The sequence below is a fragment of the Silene latifolia genome, chromosome 9, assembly GCF_048544455.1.
Source record: "Silene latifolia isolate original U9 population chromosome 9, ASM4854445v1, whole genome shotgun sequence".
NCBI lineage: Eukaryota > Viridiplantae > Streptophyta > Magnoliopsida > Caryophyllales > Caryophyllaceae > Silene > Silene latifolia.
The window spans coordinates 14,946,177-14,959,128 of NC_133534.1; the positions used below are offsets into that span (position 1 = coordinate 14,946,177).

Below are 12,952 nucleotides of genomic sequence, written 5' to 3' on the forward strand. Positions count from 1 at the left end.
AACCTGACCCGACCCGAAAACCGACCGTACCCCGACCCGTAAATATCCCGCAAATAACCCGGTTTTTTCAACCTGGACCCATTTTGACTTGTAAATAGCGGGTCGAAACCCGACCCGTAATGGGTTGACCATTGGGTCAAGGCAATATATCTTCCTTAAAATTGATAATGTAAAATAGGTATTGACTTATAAAATATTAAGGAAAGATATGTATATATACGGAATGCCACATTATCACCTCAAACCATATGTCACGTCATCACATCAAAGTGTGTGCCACGCCGTCACTTTCACCATATTACGTCGATTCATATTCTACGTCAGCACTGCCATGTCATGATCATTTCAGACGACATGTCGATCACGTCATCACCTTGAAGTGTGTGTCACGCCATTATTTTCACCATGTTACATCGAACCACATTCCATGTCGGCACTGCCACGTCATCACCTCGATCACATGTCACGTCATCACTTCGAAGTGTGTGCCACACCGTCACTTGCATCGTATTACGTGGAACCACACTCCATGTCAGCACTGCCACCTCATCACCTCGAATCACGTGTCACGTCATCATTGTCATCTTATTTGAGTCTCACTGTCGTACTTAGCGAGGGTAATGATGATGATGACGAGGTGGTGATGGCGAGAATGGTGTTAATTAAGTTGAATAAGACGTGCAAGAGGAGAAAAACGTATAAATGGGTGAAATTACGATATAAAAGAAGTTTTAAAAGATGACATAAAAAGATGTTGATCGACCCGTTTTTTTACTCGAACCCGACCCGAAACCGGTATCGATCTGTTCGTATAACGGTTTGATATTGAAAATATTAAGCAAAAAATGTTTAATTTTATTAATATCATATATTAAACTAGATAATAATAAAAATTTAAGACTAATTATGTGTTTATAAGTAGAATTAAAGAAAATGTAATTTTTTAAAAAGGCGTTAATCTGACCCGTTCTGACCCTAAACCCGACCCGAAACCCGTATTTTTCAAACCTGAAATATGCCCGACCCGTATTTTACCCGAACCTGAAATGACCGAAGCCGTAACCCTCCTGTTTAACCCGTTTGACAGGTCTATTTAAGACGGACGAATCCGTCTTAATTAAACAAGAATTTGTGTTCAAGAATATGTAAAAATGGAACATTTTCAAAACAAAAGAGAGATCATACTACGAAAAATCGAAAATCACCATCTAAAATACGCTCATAAATGAAAAAAAATAATAATTAAATACAAGACTAATTAATTAATAAATATAGAGAAATATATTTTCGGATAGGATCAAATATCCAAATGTTATAAACCAAATATCCACATCCAATCTAGGCAAACAAAAAATTAAATCGAATACTTAATCCAAACTTAATTTTATCAAATCGGATATCCAAAATTTCGAACAAATTCGGAACAATATCGAATTGGTTCGAATAATCGGATTTTGCCAAGCCCTACCTCCTACTCGCCAAAACCCAAAGGAGTAAAATGCCCTATAATGGCACGTGAAAGTGACGATGAAAACCAAACATGGCGTCCTCTAAATGAGAATAATAGCCCAAGTGTAAAATTGTAAATTATGTTCTCATCTCAGTGGGCTTAAATACTAAAATTGGCTCGACTGAAATTGAGTTTGCTCCATCTAACAATTCCACATTATTTAGCATAATTCCGTAGGAAAATATTTGTAACCTTCAAAAGAACGTTTTCCTTGCCCTCAAAAGAGGAGGACATAACAATTGCGCTTCTCTATAACAATAGTACCTTAGTTTAAGCAATGTTGCTCAAGACATCTTCAATAAAACATCCCAAGGAATTATAAGAACGTGTGAATTGTGATGCAGGATGGTGTTGGTAAGTTAGTTGCGTGGGTATAAACAGAGGGGAAAATGAGTCACGTGGGGTTATAGGGGTGATTGACTGATTGCCCCAACTAATAATCAAACGGTATTTATCGTGTGAGACGGTTTTATATTGTTATACGGTACAATTTGTAAAAATTGTTGTGTTTTTTTATAACAATAACCGAATAAATGAATGAATTTTATTGAAAAGGATCGTCTCATTGTATGAGACCGTCTTATTCTAGAATTTGTGATAATGAAAATTGTGTTTACTATAATTTCAATCATTATTTATCTTTGACTAAAAAAAGGTAAATAAATACTTGAGATTAAGGGAGTGACTTTTTAATGAGACTAGTTTTTGTATCCGTGCAATGCACGGACTAATTAAGGACATTTGATTTATGAAAATAAAAATTTTAGATACAATACGCATTATAGCGAAGAAATTAAATATAATTATATATCTTTTGTTATTGGTGAAATTTTATGTGAACAATTTTAGCAACTATTTCGATAAATTGCAAAAATAGGATACATGTTTTTAAAATGTCACCTTTTATGTTCTTATAATATAATCGGTGATACATATAAGATTAGACTTGAGAGAAAAGTAAGATGTTATTATAAGCAGCAAAAATTTTAGAAGGAAACTCTAGTAATTATGATTTTTTTTTTTTTTTTTTTTTTTTTTTTTGGTGTACGATAGTAATTATGATTAGTAGTAGAAAATGGGCAAAACAAACTACACGTTTTATGGAATCACGCAATAAAATAGAGATTTACATTTACAATTCCAAATATAGATGTTTCCTCTTGATTAATCACAAATTATAATAAAAATGATACTATTATACTTCGTAAGAACTATTAGATTTCCTAATTAATGAGAAAAGAAAGTATACACAAATCATTTAAAAAAAATTTACACAATGAGTGTTGTGATTACAAGATAATATATTTGATGTAAAACGAAAAATTACTTAAGGGGTTGAAAACATTGGAAATTGGAGCACGAATTGAAGAATGAGTATCGGTTAGATTTGTAACTTGTTAGATAAAATTACTTCGCTCATAACACTATTAAAATGTCAAATTGATATCCTTACATCATACTTCAACACTTTGACTAAGCAATTTGATTTGTAATCTGTTAGATAAAATTAAAATGGAAGAGAAGTGTTATATGCGGAACTAAAGTGTATGAAAGAGTGAAAGATAATCATACACTTATGTTGACATCGATTGTTTAATTACAATTATGCCATTGATGTTACCCAAATTGAGAACACCGGATGTGGCTATCTCATTTTCCTATGAAATAAGACTTAAATATTTTGAGGTGGAGATGGAAGACTCAAATGTCGGTTATTTGCAAGTTTGATTGAGTTACATTTGTCTTGGTTTTTTTATTAATTGGACTGATCCTATAATATGAGACCTTCTTATTGACAATTTGTGATTGTAACTTATGTTCTCATCTCCTTAGGCTTAAATACTAAAATTGGCGCGATTGAATTTGTGTTTGTTTCTATCTAACGATTCCACATTATTTTGCGTAATTCCGTAACGACCTAGCTAGCACCTTCAAATAAAATAATAAGGCGCACTAAATTACCGAAAAATGATTGTTATTCTCAACCATTATAACGCAATTACTAAATAATAATCCCCCTCAAAAAGAAATTACTAAATAATTATCAAACTATCCAATAAGCAATGTATCGATTAGAGCACACAAAATCGGCTCAAATAAAATGTAAAAGCATGATAAATTGCTACTATTATTGTAGTTATCAATTTCAATTATTTTTTAAATGATTAGAGCGAACAAAATAGGGTTAATGCTAGTTTTCCATAAGTAATGGATACAACAATTGCACTTCTCTTTAACAATAGTACCATAGTTTAAGCAATGTTGCACAAGACATCTTCAATAAAACATCCCAACGAATTATAAGACGATCCTCCTTCTTCTAATGCTTTTTTACCTTCATCACTCTTCTTCTTAACCCTTTCCCTCATCGTTTCATCCATACTCATCAAATTCTTAACTGCATTTTCGATTTCAACTGCCGTAACTAAAGAATTTCCCTTTCGAGTATGAACATCCATTTTATAATCAATCCTTATTTCCACTGCCAATTCCAACTCTTTCACTAACTCAAACGCGTTCAACTGTTGTTCAGCATACATTGGCCACGTAGCCATTGGGACCCCAAACCATAAACTCTCTAATATCGAGTTCCACCCACAATGAGACACAAATCCACCTATAGTAGGGTGGGCCAATATCGTGACTTGTGGTGCCCACCCTATAATTTTACCTCTATCACTCGTCCGATCAATGAATCCCTCAGGAAGGGCCTCTAAGAAGGCATCACCGTCGCTTGGCCGTGGCTTTCGTAAGGACCATAGAAATCGATGTCCTGAATGTTCAAGACCGTTGGCTATCTCCTTAACTTGTTCCTCATCAAAGATTCCCATACTTCCGAAGCAGAGAAACACAACAGATGACTCGGGTTGTTGATCAAGCCACTCTATCACCGATTCAACATTACCCTTACTGTCTAACTCCACAATGGGACCCACAGGATAAACAGGTGGAATTTTGTGATCGTCACAATTCAACAAAGCTTGAATAGGCAATGACTCTAGCTCAACATATGTATTTACCAAAATACCCTTCATTTTTCTTATCCTCCTCGTGACTTCCAAAAGCATCTCAGAAAAATGATTCTTAACTTGCATCACCGATGGAATAACCTTGCTAGTGACCGGGTTCTTGAACCCGGGCACAACCGCCCTAAACCCCGGGTCACTAAACTCGGTCGCAACGTCAACCCCATGGTCATCAGCCAATGACTGAATATATAATTTAAGGTTTAGTAAGTTAGCCCCTGAAGTAAAGAAAACATAGGAAGGCACATCTAATTCATTAGCAACATCCACCATAGAAGAGCAGAACATGTCTAGGACAAACCCGGCCGGTTTAGAAAACCCGTCCCTAACCCGATCCTCGACCGCCTTCTTCACAATTGGCTTATGAAGCTCGAGAACCGTTGGGAAATTGTTGGAAGACGGGTCTGGCGGGTTGGGTAGGGGTGGGAAGGTTATGAAGGTTAAACGAGTCGGGTACGGGTTGTCGCGTAACTGGGATTCGACATAGGAGTTAACGTTACCGCCATTGGTGTGAGGGAGATTGAGAATATAGATGGAAATGGATATGATTTGGTTTGTTTGGAGGATGAGTTTTGCGAGTTGGACGGTTGATAACATGTGACCCATATCCGGTTTTGGAGCGAATATTAATTCCGCTGTGTTGCTCATGGTTTTATTTGCTGGGATTAGTAAGGTTAATAATTTGCTGATTATATAGTGTGTGAATCAGTGAATGTGTGATGCAAGATGGTATTAATAAGTTAGTTGCGTGGGTATAAACAGAGGGTAGATGTCCCCAACTCTTTATTGTCTGAGACTCTGAGTCACGTGGGGTTAGCACTTAGCAGGGGTGATTGCCCCAACTAACAATGAAATCACAAATTCTCATTATAGACTTGTATATCCATCTATAATAAGAGACGGGTCGGATCCCTCTCACAAAAAGGCAAGTGGGAGGGCAAGTAGAAAACCAAGTGAGTTACCATTTGGCTTCTCACTTGCCTCTTTGGGAGATGGATTCGACCCGTCTCTTATTATAGACGGATATTCCCCATCTATGACGAGACTTGCTGGAATGAAACAATATTTTTTAGGATAGTGACGCCCAAATTTGGTGTCACCCTCTCACAACCATTCTTAATTGAAGAGGTTTTCATTTACCCCATGTGAGAGGGTGGCGCCCAAATTGGGTGTTACCCGGTGGCGCCCTTTTTCATTTTCCTATGTTTTATGTGTGACGGTTTTTAGACCTGACAAAACGGGTCAACGGGTCGGGTTCGGGTCGGGCCAATTCGGGTCGGGTCAATTCGGGGTTCTCGTTGAGTTCGGGTTAATTCGGGTCGGGACGGGTCTTTTCGGGTTTCGGGTCTATTTCGGGTTTGTTGTCGGGTCCATTTTGGTCAAGCGGGTCGGGTCATTTTGGGTCGGGTCATTTTCGGGTCAATGAATAATAGAGAAATAGTCATTTCAAGTCTTTTCGGTTCAATTAGAGTTATATTTTGTCGGGTCATTTTCGGGTTTAGTGGTTCTGGATCGGGTCATTTTCGGGTCGGGCCAGTACGGGTCAAGGAAGTTCGGGTCATGTCCGGGTCGGGTCGGGTCAATTCGGGTTTTCGGGTCACATTCGGGTGATGTAGTTCGGGTCACTTCGGGTCTCGGGTCAGCTTTTTCGGGTCGGGTCAATCGGGTCGGGTTGCTTTTGCCAGGTCTAACGGTTTTACACTTAAGACGGTACATTTCTGTAAAAATTACTCTATTTTTGATAGCAATACATGAATAGATTTTTATAGAAAAGGACTGACTCCCTTATCCTAAAATTTTTGATAATGAAAAATTGGCTTACGGGGTTCAGGGGTGTTTGGTAAACAGCAGATTTGTAAATTTTCAGCAAATTTAAGGCTTTTAGCATATTTGATTTATCAATCTACTAATTTGAGTCTTTGATAAATGATATATTGAAACAGTGGATTGTAGCTCAATCTACTATTTTCTAATATGCTACCCCCAACATATTCACATTGCTAGACTGTGAATAATGAATCCGTCAACCATTTACATATAGATACAACAATCTATTCACTCAAACCCGCTAATTACCAAAAACTTCTATTAAATCTGTTAATTGAAATATACTAGTCAAACCTATTAGTCCAATTTGTCATTTATAATCTGCTTGAACAATCTATTTTGCTAATATTAATCTGCAGAGTACCAAACAGGCAAATAAGGCCTCAGTCATTTATTTACCTTTAACTACAAAAGGTAAACAAATAGTTGGGACGAAGAGAGTGACTTTATTTGAAATTTTTGATTGTTTATTATTAGTAGTTTGCTTTAGCTAGATTTTACGGCCTTTAAGTAAAATTTTGGTTTTGCCACTTCTTCTAGTGATTTAAATGATATTATTCTCTATAAGAGGTATGTTTGATCGATACATTATTTATTTAAATTACTTATTTACCTTTATTCTTTGTAAAATATATATTATTTTGAGACTAGTCATATTTTTTTTTTTGCGAGGAAAACCCCCGTAGGGGTTATATCATATCATTAACATCATTGAAAATAGCATCGACAATGTGTTGAGGGGCCTCTTCAGACCAGAACCGCCTCCCCACAATCCACGGATTCGAATGAGCTACCAAGTGAGCCACACAGTTCGATTCTCGTCTAACAAAAGAAAAAGCAACATAAGGAAAAGATATACGAAGTACGTTAGAAGATGCGGATACACCACAGAAAAAAGATGAGGTGGTAAAAGGTGGCAATCGGGTCGTTTAGGTTGAGTTTGGGTCTGGTCGGAACGGGTCGGGTCATGTAGGATTCTGGCCAGGTCATATCGGGTCAAAACTCACACCTACGTTCGGATCGCTTACGAATCGGGTTAGTTGGGTCAATTCTTAGCTCGGGTTTGGGTCGGAATCAAGTCATTGTCGGGTCGGGTGATTTAGATAGAACTGTCGCGTCGAGTCGGATTTGGGTCAGGTTTTGCTTTAGTCATTATCAAACTCATTTCTGGGTCGGGTCATTATCAGGTCGGGTCATTATGATTATTTGTGGTTTGGGTTGGGTTTGCTTGGGTCAGGTTTTGTTTTGTGTACCTCATCAATTTATTACCCGGACGATTTTTCCCGATTATTTTACAAGTTTGAGATGAGTTAAGGTAATTTTTTAGCGAAATATTAGGTTTAGTTAGTTTAAAGACTTTATAAAAATCGTTTATAATGTTGGCTTATTCTAGTTTTTATCGCCTGGACTTGTCGTTTATGTCGGGGTTATAATTCGAATTAATGTTGGGTTATCTTTTAGATTGGGTCACCTTTCGGGTTCTCTCTCGGTTTGGGTCAGTTGTCGGGTTGGATGGTGACGAGCAGTTTTAGGTCGTCCTGAACGGAAAACTCATTCTACTAAAAAAAGATCTTTATTGATTCGCATGAATATGAATAACGAACATATAGTAGGGCCGGGCAAGTTTAGGCCCAGACCAAAAAAATGAATCGGGTAGGATCATTTAGTCTTTATCGAACCAGATTCATTTAGATCTGGTCATTAGTCAACACTTATTGAAGTTTTGGTTTTACCAAAAAAAATTTGTCCAAGATCGGTTAATTTCAAAGTTCGGACCGAATGGACTAAAATATAGGTGTTTTATGACTATTTGTCTTACTTTATAAAGTAATTAGATATTTTATCTTCAAAACAATATCTATAAAATATAATTAAAAGGCTACCCTAAAATGACAAATAAACGCCGTCTAGACAAAGCCACGTAGGATCCAAAAAGTCACCTAGATTAAAATTTAATGTGACGTGGCATATTTACATGTGATGTTGCATATTTTTAATATGATATGGCGAATTAATGTGACATGGATTATCAATTTATTATTACATGACATTAATTTAAATCATTTATCCATAAATTAATTTAATTCACCTATATCAATAATATGAAAGGATATTATCGTTATTCTTAAATTATTTTTGTATATTAAATATATTGTCTTCCAAAATTTATATAACTCTTACAAATTTACATCACATTTCATAATTTATAATTAATATTGACATTTTAATTGAAATTTTTGTAATAAAACAAGTTAATAAATTTCATAATTTATAATTAAAATTGAAATTTTTGTAATAAAATATGTTAAGGAATTAATTAAACCTCTTCATATTACTAAACACTCACCATTATTAACATTTTCCTATATTTCATAATTTGTAATTAATATTGACATTTTAATTGGAATGTTTGTAATAAAACATGTTAATAAATTTCATAATTTATAATTAAAATTGAAATTTTATTTGAAATTTTTGTAATAAAACATGTTATGGAATTAATTAAACCTCTTCATATTACTAAACGCTCACCATTATTAACATTTTCTATTTAATTCATTATTTTTAAATTTTTTTTAATAAAACCTGTTAATAAATTAATTAAACCTCTTCATATTACTGTATATCCACCATTATTAACATTTTCCTATTTAATTTTTTTAATTAAACATGGTAATAAATTGATTAAAACTCTTCATAATACTTAACACACACCAAATTAATTAAAAAAATTTCCTATTTAATTAATTTTTGTAATATAATATGTTAATAATTTTATTAAAACTCCTTATATTGCTCAACACCCATTATTTTCATTAACATTTTGTCCTATTTAATTCATCTCTTGAGGTCTTTGGCACTCAATTATCTAATTTAATAATACCACAAAATAAATTAAAAATTAAATTAAAATATGGGAATTTATGGTTGTGTAATGACTATAAAATCTACAATACCTATAATAGTTTCTATTTACTTTATTGTTTAAAATATGCCCATGTGGATTGTATTTTATGGTTTAATTTATTTATTTGATTATATTGACTATATTGAGTATTATTGTCGAGTATTATTGTTGTCTAATAAAGTATATTTTAATTTGTTATGTTGGTTTTATGAATCGTTTGCTTTATATTTGAATTCATGTTTTCCAGTTGGTTTAATTTAAGTGACTTACATGTGACAATGTTTTGATTCGTTTGTAAAGTTTTTGCCAGGTTGATGTTTTATCTTTTGGTCAACGTATTTTTTATATAACTTTAAAGCACCATGAAACGTATGTGAATGCAGATAAGACAAACTATCACGTGAGTAATCTGAAGAGTAAAGAAAAACAAAAGGCACGAAACTGAGATAAAATTAAGGTAAAAAAACATAAGGTAGAAACTGATAAGTAATGGTCTAATGGATGATTGTTGATCTCAAAATAGAAGTCTTATAATATTTCTTTTAATTTGTTATTTCTTTTGATCAACCTATTTGAATTTGTATCTTTGTATTTGTTGTACGGAAGCGTGAATACCTCGTGTTGGGCCTCTCCTGCATCTGTGTCCACAACCCATAATAGTACGATATTGTCCGTTTTGGGCCAAGCCCTCACAGATTTACTCTTGGGCTCCTTCCCAAAAGGCCTCGTACTATTATATTTTGTAGACACTTATAAAGATGATCTTCCATCTTTATTCTACCGATGTGGGACATGAGTTTGCACCCTAACAATCCTCCCCTAAAACCAACGATCATCATCTTGACTCAGACCTTGACCTACACGGAAAACCCCACACCATACAGCCCCAACTTTTTAGGCACTCGCATCACCAAGTCTTGATAACCTCCCCTTAAACAACACACCATATGTATCTCACAGGGCTTGTGCTACACTTGCGTACCAAACTCCTCTGCATCCAATATACCCTGGACTGGTCCGAATCCACTGCCTCAGCGCGTCACACTGGACCGCCTTTGGACTTATCATGGACCGCTTTTGTTGCCTCCATTAAGCCTCAGCCTACCTCGCCGGGTCGCTGACGATCTTCTCTTGGACGGCCTGCCGTCTCATCACCATGAGACAAGCGTCGCTTTCTCGCGAACATATTAGCTCTCCCTCGAGCTATAGGAGTTCCACGCCTTATAGTGTACGGCCATCTCAAGTCTTGGCCATATGAATCTCTGTGTCTAGCCCAAGTCGAACCTTGGGCTTTGATACCACTTGTTGTGCGGAAGCGTGAATATCCCGTGTTGGGTCTCTGCTGCATCTGTGTCCACAGCCCATAATAGTACGATATTGTCCGCTTTGGGTCAAACCCTCACGGATTTACTCTTGGGCTCCTTCCAAAAAGGCCTCGTACTATTATATTTTGTAGACACTTATAAAGATGATTGTTTAGGTAATTTTACCCAAATCGATTAATTAGGGTCAATGTAGTCTATATTCGTTGGTTGGATGTATGTATGTTCGTACGTTGTTAAGTAAATAGGAAAATAAAGTGCGTAATGTAAATTGACACGTAAGATTTTGGTGATGCGGAAAACCCAATGTGGGAACAACCGCGGGAGGGACGGTACCCTGCCAAGTATTGCACTATATGAATAGGAGGATGATTACAATTGTAACGTTTGTGCTAATCTTGCTGGCTTTAGGCGTCAGGCCTGCAAGATCTCAGATGAACGTGTATTTCAAGATAATATTCCGTGAGATTTATGTCTTGAATATGGTGTTCTATGAATGTGCGGATGAGTGAATGCCGTTCTTGATTTCCTTTCTTTGCTATTTATAGGGTAAGAACCCTAGATGTATTCTACCTCAAATATGGAAAGAGAATATTATTTCCATAAAGACTTCTTTCCAAACCCGGACTCTTTTGCCAATTCTCCCCGATCTCCCTAACTTCTCCCTAACTTCTCCCTAACACTTCTTTCCTTAACACGGGCACCTTCTATGATGGGCTCTTAATCCTTCTCAAGCCCATTCCCCCTCCTCCTGACCGCGGACTCCCTTCCTCCTCACCTCTTCTTTATAATCTTTATTTCACCAAGTGGGCTTTCTTTATTGTGCTATTTTTAGCCCAAACAGTTTGCCCCAAATTTCTTGTGTAGTACGCTTTCAAGTATCGAACAAGGAATTTACGTACCCAAATGCTCAAAAACCCTACGCCGCCTTTTACTTCTTCCCATGCAAGCCGCCTTTCTCCTCTATTCTCGCACCCAACTCCCTCTCTCCTCTTTATAACCCCAACGTCCCTTTTCACTTCTCATTAATCACCTCAAATCAAATCATTTCAAAAACTCACCTCTCTTAAACCCTCAATCTTCCTCCCCTTCACTCTTCGCCGGTCTTCACTGTTCCCCTTCCCGTCTTCATCATCAGGTAACCCGTCTTCTTTCTTTCTTTCTTTTAATCTTCATTCTCTTTCTCCACCATGGGCAAAACTCGACAATCCTCGGCAACCCCAACGCCCTTCGACCGTAATCTTGACCCCATTTTCCCTTCTCGGGGACTTTTCAAACACCCACACGATTGTGACTCTGCCCTAACTCCGGCTGACATTCCTAGGATCAAGAGTCTGCTTGGTCTTGGTGACGGGGTGGAGATCGCATCCGAATCCGGGCAGGACAGAAAGCTGACGCCCTTCGTCCGGGGTGGGTTTGCTTCTATCTGTACCCATTTAAGTATGGCCTTCGTTTTCCTTTCCCTAAACTCGTCCAAGATTTCATTTTTACCAACAATTTCGCCATGGAACAAATCTTTGCTGCCATTTGGAGAGTTCTTCTTTATTCTCTGGCCGCTGGTCAGAGTACTGGCAAATCTGTCACTCTGGGCGATCTAGCCCATATGTATAGCATCAGATCCCTGGGCAGGGGTCAGTTCTCATTCCGGGGCCAAGGAGATGCTCCCTTCAAACACGCGTCAAAGTCCCGTGATGAGAAATGGTTTGAGGACTTCTTCTACGTGAGAAAGGACTCCATCCAGCCTCCTGCTGATTACATTTTCGAGAAGTGGGTTCAGACTTCGAGTAAGTAGCCTCCCTGTCGCCTGAATTATTTCATCTCGCTGCTTACTAGCTTACTTCATCGTCTTCGTGCAGGCCCCTGTGACATTACCCGTATTGGTGCCAAGATCCCTGCCTGCAGCAAGCTGTTCTGCATTCCTGAATCCGAGAGAAAGTTCCCAGACCTGCTTCCTGGTTTTTCACCTGCTTCCTCCTCCAATCCTCCTCAATCAGCCCACAGCATGTCTTCTGGTAAGGTTTCTGTAACCGCTTTCGTTTTGTGTCAGATATCTTCGCTTGATGTTTTGAGCATTCGTCGTCCTCAAAGCGTGTATGCTTGCAGGTTCAAAAGTTGATCCATTGGAACTCATCCTCCAAAGTGCTAAAAGAAAGAGACCTTCTGCCAGCCCTGACGTGGCCTCTGCCTCTAAGAGGAGTGCTCCTGCTGCCTCTTTTCAGACTCCTGCTGTTTCTAGCTCCGCTGCTCGCGTGCCCCTGGAAGTCAGTCCACTGTCCCGTCATCCGCTACTCCTCCTGCTAGTCCTCGCGCTTCATCCAGCGGAGGCATCACCGCTCACTTCCCCGAAGGCTTCGGGAAT

At 37.4% G+C, this 12,952-nt stretch overlaps 1 protein-coding gene across 1 annotated transcript; it reads right to left on the reverse strand.

The window, feature by feature from the left end:
* Positions 1-3,576: 3,576 nt before the first annotated feature.
* Positions 3,577-5,286, reverse strand: LOC141599190 (anthocyanidin 3-O-glucosyltransferase 2-like). Its single transcript, XM_074419130.1, has one exon. The coding sequence runs from the start codon at positions 5,182-5,184 to the stop codon at positions 3,763-3,765; it is 1,422 nt and encodes a 473-aa protein (XP_074275231.1). The 5' UTR covers positions 5,185-5,286; the 3' UTR covers positions 3,577-3,762.
* Between the last annotated feature and the right edge of the window lie 7,666 nt (positions 5,287-12,952).